Source organism: Aquarana catesbeiana, linkage group LG05 (genome assembly GCF_042186555.1).
Source record: "Aquarana catesbeiana isolate 2022-GZ linkage group LG05, ASM4218655v1, whole genome shotgun sequence".
Classification (NCBI taxonomy): domain Eukaryota; kingdom Metazoa; phylum Chordata; class Amphibia; order Anura; family Ranidae; genus Aquarana; species Aquarana catesbeiana.
In genome coordinates this window covers 5,283,790-5,301,622 of record NC_133328.1, presented here as the reverse complement: position 1 = coordinate 5,301,622, position 17,833 = coordinate 5,283,790, and the positions used below count along the sequence as shown (strand labels likewise).

Sequence of the window (17,833 nt, the reverse complement as noted above, 5' to 3'; positions counted from 1 at the left end):
CTGTTCTATTCGAATTTGAATGTATTCTGTTTACATTTTGGGAAATGTTTATATTCTTACTATTCTATTGTTTCTGGAATTTCATTGTATTCTTATATTTTCTAATCTATTCTTTTTTTTTATTATTCTATTCTTTTCTGTTCTATTCGAATATGAATTTATTCTATACGAAATTCTAATTTTGGAAGACGGTTATATTCTATTTTATTCTCTTCTATTTTTTCAATTCTATTCTATTATTTTTTTTCTATTCTATTCTTTTCTATTCAATTCTATTCTTTTCTAGTTTATTCTTTTCTATTATATTCTATTCCTTCATTTTCTATTCTATTTTATTCTCTTCAGAAATTCGAATTTGATCCAAAAAAACTATGCAAATTCGAATTTCGTCTGAAATGTTATCCGTTATTTCGGATTCGTTTTAAAAAATTTGTCCGAATTTCAATTCGGAAAGAAACGAACCGCACATGTCTACCTATTACACGGCGCCGCTCATACCTGAAAAGCAGATATGCGGGGAGAGCTCTTCCGTGGACGACACGGTCCAGGTGGCAGAAATCACAATTTGCTGTCTATGGATTACAATTGAGAGGTGAGGCTTTATATGTATTTCTGGATCGGAAACTTGTGTTGAGCTTTGGGGATTAGGTGACGCCTTAACATAAGAAGTGTTTACAGAACAAAAAAGAAAAAAAAAAACAGTTGTCTACGAACACAGCGCTATTGTATTCATAGTTACCAGTCCAGTCACGTTCCCGACACGCTGACAACACAGCGCTATTTATAGAATTCAGTCTGAAAATTCTGAACGATCGGTTATTACCTACAGCACAGGACACACGAGATACCACCGATTAAAGGGAGAGTACAATGGTTTATGATACCTCATTTTATACAGTGGGGGGGGGGGGGATAATGATTGGATCCCCTGCAGATTTGGTAAGTTTTGCCCACTTACAAAGAAATGAAGGGTCTATAAATTTTATCATAGGTGTATTTTATATGATAGAGACAGAATATCAACCAAAAATCCAGAAAAAGCACACAATACAAATGTTATAAATGGAGTTCAGGGAGTAAAATAATTATTTGATCCCCAAGAAAAACACGATTAGTAGTTGGTGGAGAAACCCTTGTTGGTGATCACAGAGGTCAGACGTCTCTTGTAGGTGGTGATCAGGTTTGCACACATCTCAGGAGGGATTTTGGTCCACTCTTCTTTACAGATCTTCTCTAAATCCTTAAAGTGATTGTAAAGGATCGTTTTTTTGTTTTTTTTTAAATAACAAACATATCATACTTACCTCCACTGTGCGGATCGTTTTGCAGAGAGTAGCCCCGAACATCCTGTTTTGGGGTCCACCAGCGGCTCTCGCGGCTCCTCCCCACGTCAGATAGCCCCTTAAGAGAAGCGCTCTCCCAAGGGGGGTTACCTTTGCGGGCGCGCTCCCGAGTCCAACAGAATTTGCGTCCACAGACACGAATGCCAGACTCAGCCCCGCCCATCTGGCGCTCGCGTCATTGGATTTGATTGACAGCAGTGGGAGCCAATGACTGAGCTGCTATCAATCTATCCAATCAAGAGCCCGACCCCGTGGAGAGAGGGAGAGCGCGTCTCCACCAAAGAGATGAAGGGGCTCAGGTAAGTAAAATGGGGGGCCGGTGACTGCCAGGTGTTTTTTTTCACCTTAATGCATAGAATGCACGAGGGTTTACAACCCCTTTAAGCCCCTTTAAGGTCTCTTGGCAACTCAAAGTTTCAGCTCCCTCCATAAATTTTCTATGGGATTAAGGTCTGGAGACTGGCTAGACCACTCCATGACTTTAATGTGCTTCTTCTTGAGCCGCTCCTTTGTTGCCTTGGCGGTGTGTTTTGCATACTTCCCAACTTTTTGAGATGGGAATGAGGGACACCTACCAGCAAAAGTATGTAGGCACAGGACACGCCCTCTGCAACGCCCCCTTAACCACTTCCCGACCGGCTCACATACATATATGGCGGCAGGTTGGCTCTCCTGCGCGAATCGCCGTATATATGTACGGTGGCTCCTTTCAGAGCCATAGCAGGCGTGCGCCCTGCTGCATGGTGGGGGGGGGACCCGATGCACGTGTCCCGGCAGGCGCGATCGTGGACACGAGATCCAGAGCGGGGGATTTGTGTGTGTAAAACACAGAAATCCTCTTTCTGACAGGAGAGAAAAGACAGATGTGCTGTTTGCAGTAATTGCGAACAGCGATATGTCTCCTCCCCCCACAGTTAGAAACACTAATGAGGGAACACATTTAACCCTTTGATCACATGGTGGTGGCAGCATCATGCTGTGGGGATGTTTTTCAGCAGTCAGGACTGGGAAACTGGTCAGAGTTGAGGGAAAGATGGATGGTGATAAATACAGGAATATTCTTGAGCAAAACCTGTAGCACTCTGTGTGTGATTTGAGGCTAGGACGGAGGTTCACCTTCCAGCAGGACAATGACCCCAAACACACTGCTAAAGCAACACTTTGAGTGGTTTAAGGGGAAACATGGAAATGTGTTGGAATGGCCTAGTCAAAGCCCAGACCTCAATCCAATAGAAAATCTGTGGTCAGACTTAAGGATTGCTGTTCACAAGCGCAAACCATCCAACTTGAAGGAGCTGGAGCAGTTTTACAAGGAGGAATGGGCAAAAATCCCAGTGGTAAGATGTGGCACCTCATAGAGACTTATCCAAAGCGACTTGGAGCTGTGATAGCCGCAAAAGGTGGCTCTACAAAGTATTGACTTTAGGGGGGTGAATAGTTCTGCACATTGACTTTTTCTGTTATTTTGTCCTATTTGTTGTTTGCTTCACAATAAAAAAAAAACATCTTCAAAGTTGTGGGCGTGTTCTGTAAATTAAATGAGGCAAATCCTCAAACAATCCATGTTAATTCCAGGTTGTAAGGCAACAAACACAAAAAAATGCCAAGGGGGGTGAATACTTTTGCAAGGCACTGTATCTATAACAGTGAGCGCCAATTACAGGCATTCCCTCCAACAACAGCTTCAATCTTGATAAAATATTTTTACAACGGTGCAAGATGCAGACCGGCTTCTTGTGTTATTGCAGCACAAGGTGTATATAAGGAGGGCAAAGGAAGGTCATGTCACGGCAAAACAAACAGGGATTTCTTCAGAAAAAAAAAGAATGTTAAATCTGTGATTGTGTAAGCAGGGCAGTGGCGGCTGGTGCTGTATATTTTGGGGGGGGGGGGGGGGGAACAAGACACCCATCACCACCCCCACCCTTGGTAGCTCGTCCGCCCCCCCACCCGCCCTGCACTTACCCCTTCTAGTAGCTTCAGCTCCTTCTTGTGTCTCCTCCTCCATGGCGGCGGCTTCGTCCTCAGCAACTTCCTTCCTCCTTCCCTCGGCGGCCAATACGATCGCTCCTCCTCTCGGGTCGACCCGCTTCCTGATTGGCCAGGAGAAGCAGGAAAACAATAGCAAATATAAATTTGCTATTGTCACACCACTGAGTGGGCTCGGGGGTGCAGTGCTCTGCGCCCCGAGCCCACCCTTTTTTAAAAGCCGATTAGAGCTCTAATCCCGTGCTTCTAAAAAACAAAAAAAAATTGGAAACCATTTTGAATGGATTAGGGAGGCGGCGCCCCTAATGGACGGGCCGCCACTGAAGCAGGGGTTAGTAGCCCTTTTAGGGAATCCCCTCCCCTGAGTGGACACTAAGGCCGGCCATACATGGGTCGAATTCTGAAAGAATTTTCTTTTGAAAACTTATCTAAGAATTTTTGTTCGAATTTTGCACCATTAGTGGGCTGCAGCAGAAGCCAATTTTTGTGCGGTCATCGAATTTAAAAGATTGGACATTTTTTGGGGGGAAAACAAATACTTTTCTAACCAATGATGGAAGAATCGTGTGAGAAATATAATTGAAAAAGAAATGCGCATGAGCGCAAGAGAAGAAAATTCCCGAAAGAATAGAAGATTCCCGGCCACAAAAATTATTTTTTGTAACCCCAGGAGGTGAAAGTGAAGACTCAGTTGGTCGAATTTCAAAATAAATGGTGGCGCCATCAGATCACAAAACGCATCAAGTTTCTGATTTTTGAATGAAAATTTCTTCGGAATTTGACCCATGTATGGCCTGCATAAGGGGCTGATTTACAAAAAACTGGAGCGTGCAAAGTCTGGTGCAACTCTGCATAGAAACCAATCAGCTTCCAGATTCTTTTGTCACAACCTAATTGAAGGAGCTGAAGTTAGAAGCTGATTGGCTACCATGCACAGATGCACCAGATTCTGCACTCTCCAGTTTTAGTGAATCAACTCCTTATGCCGTGTACACACCACCGGACTTTTCGGCATCAATAGTCCGGCGGTCTTCCTGACGCACTTTCGACGGAGTTACAACGGAGTTCCGTTGAATCGGACTTGTCTACACACGATCACAACAAAGTCCGACGGATTCGACCGTGATGACGTACGACTGGACTAGAATAAGGAAGTTCATAGCCAGTAGCCATTAGCTGCCCTTGCGTCGTTGTCTGTCCGTCGGACTAGCATACAGAGTCCATTGGAAAGATTTGAAGCATGTTCTATTTCTAAAGCCCGTCTGATTTTTCAACAGCAAAGGTCCGATGAAGCCCACACACGATCGAATTGTCCGGCGGATTCGTTCCGTGGGACCTTTGCTGTCGAAAAGCCCGGTTGTGTGTACACGGCATAAGAGTAAGGCTAGCATTGTCCCTTGTAATCTAGACCCAAAAGAGCTGTGCGGGGAAGAGGTGTGTGTGGCCGGTGTTGTTGAAATCCTCTATATCTCAGCTCCCGGGATAGACACTTATAGCGACTCTTTCTTGCCAAGATCGCATAGGTTGTCACCACATGTAAGTTATCCAGGGTTGAATAACAGTTCTTTTGCATCATGCATTTATTACCTAGACTATTATACTTTTTTTACATTTTCTAGACATGCTCAGCATCCGCTCTTGATGAGTTGGATATAATAGCACGCACGAAACGCGTTGAGCTTTACAGGATGCAGCTCCCACATTCATATATGGTTTCAACCACATCATGTCAGAAGTTTCAGTTTGAAATATGGTTTTGGTTTCATTTTGTTATGTTCCATGTACTTATTTCTTTATGATATGATGCAACATGTCCTATGTCTTTGGCCCACGTTATGTACCTTTTTGTCTATAAGGGAGTCAGTCAACATGATGTGTTCTATGTGTATATATATATATATATATATATATATATATATATATTTATATATAGTTGTGCTCATAAGTTTACATACCCTGGCAGAATTTATGTATTCTTGGCCATTTTTTCAGAGAATATGAATGATAACATAAAAACTTTTCTTTCACTCGTGGTTAGTGTTTGGCTGAAGCCATTTATTATCAGTCAACTGTGTTTACTCTTTTTAAATCATAATGACAACAATGACTGATCAAAAGTTTACATACCCTGGTGATTTTGGCCTGATAACATGCACACAAGTTGACACAAAGGGGTTTGAATGGCTATTAAAGGTAACATCCTCACCTGTGATCTGTTGGCTTGCAATTAGTGTGTGTGTAAAAGGTCAATGAGTTTCTGGACTCCTGACAGACCCTTGCATCTTTCATCCAGTGCTGCACTGACGTTTCTGGATTCTGAGTCATGGGGAAGGCAAAAGAATTGTCAAAGGATCTGCAGGAAAAGGTAGTTGGACTTTATAAAACAGGAAAGGGATATAAAAAGATATCCAAGGAAATGAGAATGTCAATCAGCAGTGTTCAAACTCTAATCAAGAAGTGGAAAATGAGGGGTTCTGTTGAAACCAAACCATGGTCAGGTAGACCAACTAAAATTTCAGCCACAACTGCTAGGAAAATTGTTCAGGATGCAAAGAAAAACCCACAAATAACAGGAGAAATACAGGACTCTCTGAAAACATGTGGTGTGGATGTTTCAAGATGCACAATAAGGAGGCACTTGAAGAAAGATGGGCTGCATGGTCGAGTCACCAGAAGAAAGTCATTACTACACAAATGTCACAAAGTATCCCGCTTACAATACGTCAAACAGCACAGAGACAAGCCTCAAACCTTCTGGTACAAAGTCATTTGAAGTGATGAGACCGAAATTGAGCTTTTTGGCCACAACCATAAACACTACATTTGGAGAGGAGTCAACAAGGCCTATGATGAAAGGTACACCATCCCTACTGTGAAACACGGAGTAAATACAGTTGATTGATAATAAATGGCTTCAGCCAAACACTAACCATGGGTGAAAGAAAAGTTTTTGTGTTATCATTCATATTCTCTGAAAAATGGCCAAGAAACCATAAATTCTGCCAGGGTAAACTTATGAGCACAACTGTATATTGTATGACATGAATTTATGCAATAAATGCATTTATACCTTTTTACTCTTTTGTTGATACTTGCCTCATTCAAACTCCCAAACCCCTTTTTTTCCCTTGAATTCTTTATGGATGGAGGTGCATTTTATCGTGCATCTCATTTAAAGTCTCGATATACCCCCTTGTCTTTACATTTGGGGAAAGAGGTTGACGGGAAGAGGGTGTCTACAGTATACCATATGTGACGCTGCAGCCCAAGGAAGTTGCCCTTCATGGTAAGCCTGATATTGGCCCCATCAAAGAGCCCATCTAAGGGAACTACTGTGAGGGAACTGGAAGTGCTGGTTGGAATCTCTGGGTTAAGGTCAAAATGGAACTCTGCAGTGTTGCTGATGTGGGGTGCAAGGAGGCAATGGCTGTATTTTCGAAAGTACTGTGTACTCCTTTCTGGTACAGTAAAACATTAAAACGCCCGATCGTGCGGACATTTGTTTATTTTGTAAGGTGGGCCACAGGCCAGGAGTGGTCAGGATGGTGGAGTTCCTCCAAACAACATAAGTATTAGTACCCTATTCCATTCCTGTTGCAGTGGGACAGTGGGAGCAGTGCCTGGACAAGGTCATCCAAGGCCCAGGGCTAAGATGCTCAATTGAGCCCCTGTCACAGAATGTCTACCAGACATTTGGCTAATAGAAATGTGCATACGCGAAAAATGGCTAATAGAAATGCGCGTGTGCGCAGAATGCGCACGGGCAACAATGAAGAATGCGCACGGGCAACAATGAATGTTGGAGCCAGATAAACTATTTAAAGGGGCTCCAGCTCATGCTCCAGTGCTGGCTGGCCTTTCAGCTGTTCCCTGTGTCCTGATATTACTATTGCTTGTTCCCCTGTTGCCGACTCACCTTGCCTTTGGCTTGAACTTGGATCCTGCTTCTGCTCTGTCACCAGTTCCCAACTCCCGGCTCCATTCTTGACCACATCTCTGTCTTATGTCTCGGTACCTCGCTGCCTGCCCTCAGCTGACCTCCGCTTTATCCAGTGGCGGAACTACCATCATAGCGACCCACGCAGGTGCTATGGGGCCCGCAGCCGAGTGGGGCCTGGTGAGAGCGAGCGGCTCCGCGGGTGAGAGCGGGCGGCTCCGCGGGTGAGAGCGGGCGGATCCGCAGGTGATAGCGGGTGGCTCCGCGAGTGCAGCCGCGGGAAGCAGAGAGATGACATTATCTCTTTGCTGCCTGACTGATAATCTGCTGCCTAACTCTGGGACACAGCAAATGACAATCCGTAATGTGTGGCAGGTGACGTGGCAAGTGACGATCCATTAGGTGGCAAGTGACAATCCGTAATTGGTGGCAGGGGACGTGGCAAGTGACAATCCGTGACGTGGCAAGTGACAATCTGTAATTGGTGGCAGGTGACGTGGCAAGTGACAATCCGTAATTGGTGGTAGGTGACGTGGCAAGTGACAACCCGTAATGTGTGCCAGGTGATGTGGCAAGTGACAACCCGTAATGTGTGCCAGGTGATGTGGCAAGTGACAATCCGTAATGTGTGCCAGGTGATGTGACAAGTGACAATCCGTAATGTGTGGCAGGTGACGTGGCAAGTGACGATCCATTAGGTGGCAAGTGACAATCCGTAATTGGTGGCAGGGGACGTGGCAAGTGACAATCCGTGACGTGGCAAGTGACAATCTGTAATTGGTGGCAGGTGACGTGGCAAGTGACAATCCGTAATTGGTGGCAGGTGACGTGGCAAGTGACAACCCGTAATGTGTGCCAGGTGATGTGGCAAGTGACAACCCGTAATGTGTGCCAGGTGATGTGGCAAGTGACAATCCGTAATGTGTGCCAGGTGATGTGGCAAGTGACAATCCGTAATGTGTGCCAGGTGATGTGGCAAGTGATAATCCATAATGTGTGGCAGGTGACGTGGCAAGTGACAATCCGTAATGTGTGGCAGGTGACGTGGCACGTGACAATCCATAATGTGTGCCAGGTGATGTGGCAAGTGACAATCCGTAATGTGTGGCAGGTGACGTGGCAAGTGACAATCCGTAATGTGTGCCAGGTGACGTGGCAAGTGACAATCCGTAATGTGTGGCAGGTGACTGATTCCTGGACAATGCAATCAGAAAGGGTGCTTCCTGGAGAGTGAAATCAGAGAAAGTTCTTCCAGGTAAATGAATCCAGAGAAGGTGCCTCCTGGACAATAGAATCAAAGAACGAGTTTCCTATGAATCCATTGCCTCTTTGGATCGATTGACTTGGCAGAACCTTCTTTGGAAGTGTCTGGGAAGTTCTCTTCCATCTCTGGACATTTTTAAAAGCAGACCCATAACTCATCTCTTCACCAAGGCTTATAGCACCACCTGACAAATCCTTCCATCCCCAATCCCACCCGAGTCCTTGGGGAGAAGAGTGCTATAGAATTATTTATATGGAAAAATGTAGCAATAAAAGTGAAGGTGACATTCAGCAAAAACTCGAATTTTTACTGAAAACAAACAAACAATTTTCTCATGAGGGCTTCTGCTTTCGTTCAACATGTTTCCTCATAGGGGAGCCGGTCTGTTAACTTCCCTACATTTCCCAGCTGGTCTCAGTCATTGTCACTTGTCATTGTCGGATTGTCATTTGTCTTTCAGGTTTGTCTCGGTCCTCGCTTACAATAAACCTTCTATTAGTCTCACCCATGTGAGTAATCGCAGAGGAGTCTCACATACCTCCCACCTTCCTGAGATGGGGAAATACGGACGCGGAACTTCCTGCAGCAATGTGACTCAATACATTGAGAATTTGCTAAAAGCGTATCTCCAGATTTAACAGGGAAAAAGCAATTTTGGGGGTCTACCCCCCTTCTTCTAGGGTCCGAGCAGTACTAATACACAAAGCTTGAGCAAAAAACAGTTTCAATCGTCAATGCAAATTTAAAAGTATCATCAATGGTATGCAGTTGTGTTGTTGCGAATGTAATAATACATCTCAAAATGTTAGCAGGGCTCTAAAATTCGCTTCCAGCAACCATCTTGCTGGCCAAGGGTATCTCCCACCCAGGGCCGGCACAAGTAGTGGGTGCGGGAGGGGCAGCTACCCTGGAGGCAGTTGTATATTGCAGAGATGGGGGTGCCACCAATCTGACTATATGCCTGACAGGAGTAGTGACAACAGCATCACTACTCCTGTCAGCCGAGCGCTGGGAACAGTGAGGAGAGCAGTAGAGAGCCAGGAGGCTGTGCTCTCTATCTCCTCTCTGCCACAGGGGTCTCCTACCATGCACAGCCTCAGTTCTTGCGATGGCTCCACTCCTAATAAAAAAACCTTCTATGGACAAGGGGATGACTGCTGGGGGTAGGATCCCCTAAGCTTGCATATAATGGGGGGGGGGGGGGTGTCACGTACCTGATTGGAGACTGAAATGACAACCGTTGGCCTCTCTTGTATCTCCAGCTCAGGTCCTGCTGAAGGTGGAACAGAGGGTACCAAGGGACAGGAGGAACATGACTGCCGGCAGGTGTTGATAGGAGCGCTTGCAGCAGGAGATGCAGACACCGGCAGGCTGGCAGGACATCAGGTCCAGAACGGTAGCTGATCCAGCCAAAGTTAAAGGGGCACTCCACACAGGCTGCGGGATACAGAGGTGAGGCTTGTCAGAGCTTCTAGCAGGCTTGCAACAAGACCTAACTGTGATGAGCAGAGCTGATACAGGGGACAGCCAGATAGGAACCAGATGTGAGAGCAGAGCCAGGAACAGCAGCTTGGTCACAGATAGAGCCAGGGGCGTAAGTAGAAATCACAGGGCCCCATAGCAAAATGTTGTATGGCGCCCACCCCTGCAAAAAGACCCCCGTCCACCAAAAAAAAGAACTAATGCCAGTGAACAACAGATTATCACACCCACGTGGCACAGTACCCGGGCAACCGCTTCTATTAATTTAGAACAATAAAGTATTCAGTATACTGTATGCAGCCCCTGAAGGACACACATTGCGGACCTCCAGCCTTCTAACCAATTTCTGTTTAAACTTCTGTGTAAATACAAGACAAATAGAGGAGAAATAAGACAGCCATGATGATCGGCGGCCCTAATGGTAGTTTGATCAAGTTTATTCTTAAGGTCTTAGGAACATTCTGCACCCCTGAACCTGGCATTGCTGCCCCTCTCTTTGTGCCGAAATTATCCTAATGAAAAAATATAGCAAACATTTTCTTCACAAAAATAGTAAAACAGGTGACAGTCTCCCCCCCCCCCCCTCCCTTCCTACCTCCTGTCCAGACTCCAGAGCCTCCTCGTGTGCCGAAAACCATGTCCCTTCACAGGCGCGCTCAAGCGTTCTGCCCTGCCCACTCTGCTCCCGCCCACTCTGCTCCCGCCCACTCTGCTCTCTGCTCCTGCCTCCTGACGTATGCGGCTGCGTGAGTCGGGACAGGGCCGGACTCGCGGGGCCCGGGAGGCTTCACAGTAAACTTACATTCCTCATCCTCACCGCAGGGGCAGATCCAGAGTCTAGTCTCGGGAGGGGCACTGCCAGAAAATACTTTTTTTAGGGGCAATTTATCGGGGCAATGGCTGATCATCACGGCGCGGCGCTTCAATCATCACGGCACCATGGTTGTTATGGTGTCAGGATGATTGAAACACATTATTTCTATTATTACATTGTAATATAAAATTAAATAGTTCAACTCACCCTAATGCAGAATCAATGGGAGCCCTGAGCGTATCACTTGCCACGTCGCCTGTCACTAGATGAAGATTGTCACTTGCCATGTTGCCTGCCACACGTTATGGATTGTCACTTGCCAAGCACCTTATCGGGATCCATTACCTGAGAACACCCTATCGGGATCCATTATCAAGAGAAACACCTTTTCAGGATCCATTGCCCGGGATGCATCGTATCAGGATTCTTTTGTCTGGGGAGCACCCTATCGGGATCCATTGTCTGAGAACACCCTATCAGGATCCATTGTCTGAGAACACCCTATCAGGATCCATTGTCTGAGAACACCCTATCAGGATCCATTGTCTGAGAACACCCTATCAGGATCCATTATCTGAGAACACCCTTTCAGGATCCATTGCCCGGGGTGCACCCTATCAGGATTCATTGCCCAGGAAGCTCCCTATCAGGATCCATAGTCTGAGAAGCACCCTATCAGGATCCATTGTCTGAGAAGCATCCTAGAAGGATCTATTGTCTGAGAAGCACCTTATCAGGATCTATTGTCTGAGAAGCATCCTAGAAGGATCTATTGTCTGAGAAGCACCTTATCAGGATCTATTGTCTGAGAAGCATCCTAGAAGGATCTATTGTCTGAGAAGCACCTTATCAGGATCTATTGTCTGAGAAGCATCCTAGAAGGATCTATTGTCTGAGAAGCACCCTATCAAGATCCATTGTCTGAGAAGCATCCTAGAAGGATCTATTGTCTGAGAAGCACCTTATCAGGATCTATTGTCTGAGAAGCACCCTATCAGGATCCATTGTCTGAGAAGCATCCTAGAAGGATCTATTGTCTGAGAAGCACCTTATCAGGATCTATTGTCTGAGAAGCACCCTATCAGGATCCATTGTCTGAGAAGCATCCTAGAAGGATCTATTGTCTGAGAAGCACCTTATCAGGATCTATTGTCTGAGAAGCATCCTAGAAGGATCTATTGTCTGAGAAGCACCTTATCAGGATCTATTGTCTGAGAAGCACCCTATCAGGATCCATCGCCCGGGAAGCACCCTATCAGGAGCCATTGCCCGGGAAGCACCCTATCAGGAGCCATTGCCCGGGAAGCACCCTATCAGGAGCCATTGCCCGGGAAGCACCCTATCAGGATCCATTGCCTGGGATGCACCCTATCAGGATCCATTGCCCAGGAAGCTCCATATCAAGATCCATTGTCTGAGAAGCATCCTAGAAGGATCCATTGTCTGAGAAGCATCCTAGAAGGATCCATTGTCTGAGAAGCACCCTATCAGGATCCATTGTTTGAGAAGCATCCTAGAAGGATCTATTGTCTGAGAAGCACCCTATCAGGATCCATTGTCTGAGAAGCATCCTAGAAGGATCTATTGTCTGAGAAGCATGCTACCAGGATCCATTGTCTGAGAAGCATCCTAGAAGGATCCATTGTCTGAGAAGCATCCTATCAGGATCCATTGTCTGAGAAGCATCCTAGAAGGATCTATTGTCTGAGAAGCATCCTAGAAGGATCTATTGTCTGAGAAGCATCCTAGAAGGATCTATTGTCTGAGAAGCATCCAATCAGGATCCATTGTCTGAGGAGCAACCTCTGAAACCATTGTCTGGAAACTTTCCCACTGAACCCATTGTACAGGAAGAACCTTCTCTAGATACATTGTACAGGAAGCACCCTCTCTAGATACATTGTACAGGAAGCACCCTCTCTAGATACATTGTACAGGAAGCACCCTCTCTGAATCCACTGTCCAGAAAGCCCCTGCGGGTGCTTCCTGGAGAAGGGATCTGGAGAGGATGCAGCCTAGCAGGCCAGAAAAGGGGGGGGGACAAGCAAGGGGGGTGTGCTTTGGGGCAACATGCCCCAACATCGACCCAGCATGCACTGGTCCATGACATCAAAAGGGGCGATGCCACCAGGTGATGTTGCCGGGTGGCCCTGCCCCATAGCTATTTAAGAACTGTCAGATGGCAGAGCAGGCCGATGGAGGTAACCTTCAGCATGAGTGGAGCTTTTCTTCTTTTTTTTCTTTTCTCGGGAGTCCGGCGGTGGCGGGGGGCATCATGATTGATGACAGGTCTACATCGGGGGGGACAATGATTTTGTTTTTTTAATAAAGGAATTGTCAAACTGTGTGTGTGTTTTTATTTCTTTTTAACACTTTTCCGGTCCATAAGTAGGGGTACAATGTACCCTATACTCATTGACATGGGGGGGGTGGGATCTGGGGGCCCCTTTGTTAAAGGGAGCTTCCATATTCTGCTAAGCCCCCTGCCTGCAGCCCCCCCAACCACCTCCCAGGGTTGTGGGGAAGAGGCAAAGCACCTCCCATGTTGAGGGCATGTGGCTCGGTATGGTTCAGGAGGGGGGGGTGGCATTTACTTGCCCCCCTCCTTCTCTGGCCTGCCAGGCTGCATGCTTGGACAAGGGTCTGGTATGGATTGGGAAGGGACCCCACGCTATCAAAACTGATCAGATATGCGATTCAGATGTGTTCCCATTGAAGGATATGAGTCTGGAATTTGTGCATCTGAATCAAACCGCAGTGCTCAGAAAACGCACAGGACTCTTTTTAAATTTGCAGCAAATTTGCACAGCCGCTGCCCCGCATATACATTATATTACCAAAAGTATTGGGACAGCTGCCTTTACACACACATGAACTTTAATGACATCCCAGTCTTAGTCCGGAGGGTTCAATATTGAGTTGGCCCACCCTTTGCAGCTATAACATCTTCAACTCTTCTTGGAAGGCCGTCCACAAGGTTTAGGAGTGTGTCAATGGGAATGTCCGACCATTCTTCCAGAAGCGCATTTGTGAGGTCAGGCACTGATGTTGGATGAGAAGGCCTGGCTCACAGTCTCCGCTCTAATTCATCCCAAAGGTGTTCTAAGACTGGGATGCCATTAAAGTTCATGTGTGTGTCAGGGCAGGTGTCACAATACTTTTGGTAATATAGTGTGTGAACCGGCTTGTTTGATTCACGTCATGCGACAAAAAGCATCCAATTGGCATATAAATAAACGGAACCTGAAAGTTGCTGAGAAGACCAGGTCCGGGAAGACCAGGCGGCGTGTCCTTTATTTGTACGAACATTGCTTCGCTGGTCACGTGTGATTTGTTTTCAGTCTCGGTATTGATAATCTCTATTGTAATCACTGATAAGGAATGTTGCTTTTCCTCTTCACCCCACCCGGCCCCATGTCAGTCAGCAGAACATTTCACATCCAGACGAGTCAGTGAGCAGATATTCCTCCGGTGTGGGGGGTTATCTGGGGGAAACTGACGGCTTACTGAACCCCGGATTTTATTGTGTGCCCCCCTCCTCGGAATAATGGCGGGACCCCGCCGTGGAGTCCTTCATGTGATTATCGCCCTCCAGCTGCTCATCTGTGGTAAGTCTTTGTAACAGTTGCTATTTTCTCTTCTTTTTTTTTTTTTTGGAGGGTGAAATCTGTGACCTACAATGGGGAGGGAAAGTATTCAGACCCCCTTAAATTTTTCACTCTTTGTTATATTGCAGCCTATTGCTAAAATCATTTAGGTTCATTTTTTTCCTCATTAATGTACACACAGCACCCCATATTGTACACACAGCCCCCCATATTGTACACACAGCACCCCATATTGTACACACAGCACCCCATATTGTACACACAGCACCCCATATTGTACACACAGCACTCCATATTGTACACACAGCCCCCCATATTGTACACACAGCACCCCATATTGTACACACAGCACCCCATATTGTACACACAGCACCCCATATTGTACACACAGCCCCCCATATTGTACACACAGCACCCCATATTGTACACACAGCACCCCATATTGTACACACAGCACTCCATATTGTACACACAGCGCCCCATATTGTACACACAGCGCCCCATATTGTACACTCAGCACCCCATATTGTACACACAGCACCCCATATTGTACACACAGCACCTCATATTGTACACACAACACCCCATATTGTACACACAGCACCCCATATTGTACACACAGCCCCCCATATTGTACACACAGCCCCCCATATTGTACACACAGCACCCCATATTGTACACACAGCACCCCATATTGTACACACAGCACCCCATATTGTACACACATCACCTCATATTGTACACACAGCACCCCATATTGACAGGAAAACACAGAATTGTTGACATTTTTGCAGATTTATTAAAAAAGAAAAACTGAAATATCACATGGTCCTAAGTATTCAGACCCTTTGCTGTGACACTCATATATATAACTCAGGTGCTGTCCATTTCTTCTGATCATCCTTGAGATGGTTCTTCACCTTCATTTGAGTCCAGCTGTGTTTGATTATACTGATTGGACTTGATTAGGAAAGCCACACACCTGTCTATATAAGACCTTACAGCTCACAGTGCATGTCAGAGCAAATGAGAATCATGAGGTCAAAGGAACTGCCTGAAGAGCTCAGAGACAGAATTGTGGCAAGGCACAGATCTGGCCAAGGTTACAAAAACATTTCTGCTGCTCTTAAGGTTCCTAAGAGCACAGTGGCCTCCATAATCCTTAAATGGAAGACGTTTAGGAAGGGTTCTGGTCGTCCCAGAGCTGGCCGTCCGGCCAAACTGAGCTATCGGGGGAGAAGAGCCTTGGTGAGAGAGGTCAAGAAGAACCCAAAGATCACTGTGGCTGAGCTCCAGAGATGCAGTCGGGAAATGGGAGAAAGTTGTAGAAAGTCAACCATCACTGCAGCCCTCCACCAGTCGGGGCTTTATGGCAGAGTGGCCCGACGGAAGCCTCTCCTCAGTGCAAGACACATGAAAGCCCGCATGAAGATTGCTAAAAAACACCTGAAGGACTCTAAGATGGTGAGAAATAAGATTCTCTGGTCTGATGAGACCAAGATAGAACTTTTTGGCCCTAATTCTAAGTGGTATGTGTGGAGAAAACCAGGCACTGCTCATCACCTGTCCAATACAGTCCCAACAGTGAAGCATGGTGGTGGCAGCATCATGCTGTAGGGGTGTTTTTCAGCTGCAGGGATAGGACGACTGGTTGCAATCGAGGGAAAGATGAATGGAGCCAAGTACAGGGATATCCTGGATGAAAACCTTCTCCAGAGTGCTCAGGACCTCAGACTGGGCCGAAGGTTTACCTTCCAACAAGACAATGACCCTAAGCACACAGCTAAAATAACGAAGGAGTGGCTTCACAACAACTCCGTGACTGTTCTTGAATGGCCCAGCCAGAGCCCTGACTTAACCCAATTGAGCATCTCTGGAGAGACCTAAAAATGGCCGTCCACCAACGTTTACCATCCCCCCTGACAGAACTGGAGAGGATCTGCAAGGAGGAATGGCAGAGGATCCCCAAATCCAGGTGTGAAAAACTTGTTGCATCTTTCCCAAAAAGACTCATCAAAAGGGGCTTCTACTAAATACTGAGCAAAGGGTCTGAATACTTAGGACCATGTGATATTTCAGTTTTTCTTTTTTAATAAATCAGGAAAAACGTCAACAATTCTGTGTTTTTCTGTCAATATGGGGTGCTGTGTGTACAATATGGGGGCTGTGTGTACAATATGGGGAGCTGTGTGTACAATATGAGGTGCTGTGTGTACAATATGGAGTGCTGTGTGTACAATATGGGGTGCTGTGTGTACAATATGGAGTGCTGTGTGTACAATATGGGGTGCTGTGTGTACAATATGGGGTGCTGTGTGTACAATATGGGGTGCTGTGTGTACAATATGGGGTGCGGTGTGTACAATATGGGGTGATGTGTGTACAATATGGAGTGCTGTGTGTACAATATGGGGTGCGGTGTGTACAATATGGGGTGCTGTGTGTACAATATGGAGTGCTGTGTGTACAATATGGGGTGCTGTGTGTACAATATGGGGTGCTGTGTGTACAATATGGGGTGATGTGTGTACAATATGGGGGGCTGTGTGTACAATATGGGGGGCTGTGTGTACAATATGGGGTGTTGTGTGTACAATACGGGGTGCTGTGTGTACAATATGGGGGGCTGTGTGTACAATATGGGGGGCTGTGTATACAATATGGGGGGCTGTGTGTACAATATGGGGGGCTGTGTGTACAATATGGGGTGCTGTGTATACAATATGGGGGGCTGTGTGTACAATATGGGGGGCTGTGTGTACAATATGAGGTGCTGTGTGTACAATATGGGGTGCTGTGTGTACAATATGGGGTGCTGTGTGTACAATATGGGGAGCTGTGTGTACAATATGAGGTGCTGTGTGTACAATATGGGGGGCTGTGTGTACAATATGAGGTGCTGTGTGTACAATATGGGGTGCTGTGTGTACAATATGGGGGGCTGTGTGTACAATATGGGGTGCTGTGTGTACAATATGGGGTGCTGTGTGTACAATATGGGGGGCTGTGTGTACAATATGGAGTGCTGTGTGTACAATATGGGGTGCTGTGTGTACAATATGAGGTGCTGTGTGTACAATATGGGGAGCTGTGTGTACAATATGAGGTGCTGTGTGTACAATATGGGGGGCTGTGTGTACAATATGGGGTGCTGTGTGTACAATATGGGGTGCTGTGTGTACAATATGGGGTGCTGTGTGTACAATATGGGGTGCTGTGTGTACATTAATGAGGAAAAAAATGAACTTAAATGATTTTAGCAAATGGCTGCAATATAACAAAGAGTGAAAAATTGAAGGGGGTCTGAATACTTTCCACTGTAAATAAATTACAAAATATCTTGTTTTATCAATTATATATGTGATAAGAATTTTCCATGAAAATGGGAATTGTCTT

General features: G+C 46.1%; 1 protein-coding gene across 3 annotated transcripts in view; it reads left to right on the top strand.

Annotated features, from left to right (window-relative positions):
- Positions 1 to 17,833, top strand: part of LOC141144045 (uncharacterized) — a 68,385-nt gene that overhangs the window by 29,626 nt on the left and 20,926 nt on the right. Inside the window, exon 1 of one of the 3 annotated variants that reach the window (XM_073629389.1) lies at positions 14,129 to 14,437. The exons of the other annotated variants lie outside the window; for them this stretch is intronic. Coding sequence (XP_073485490.1) covers positions 14,377 to 14,437 — 61 coding nt within the window. The 5' untranslated portion in view covers positions 14,129 to 14,376. Of the gene's footprint in view, positions 1 to 14,128; positions 14,438 to 17,833 lie in introns of those variants that run through there. 3 annotated transcript variants of the gene reach the window in all.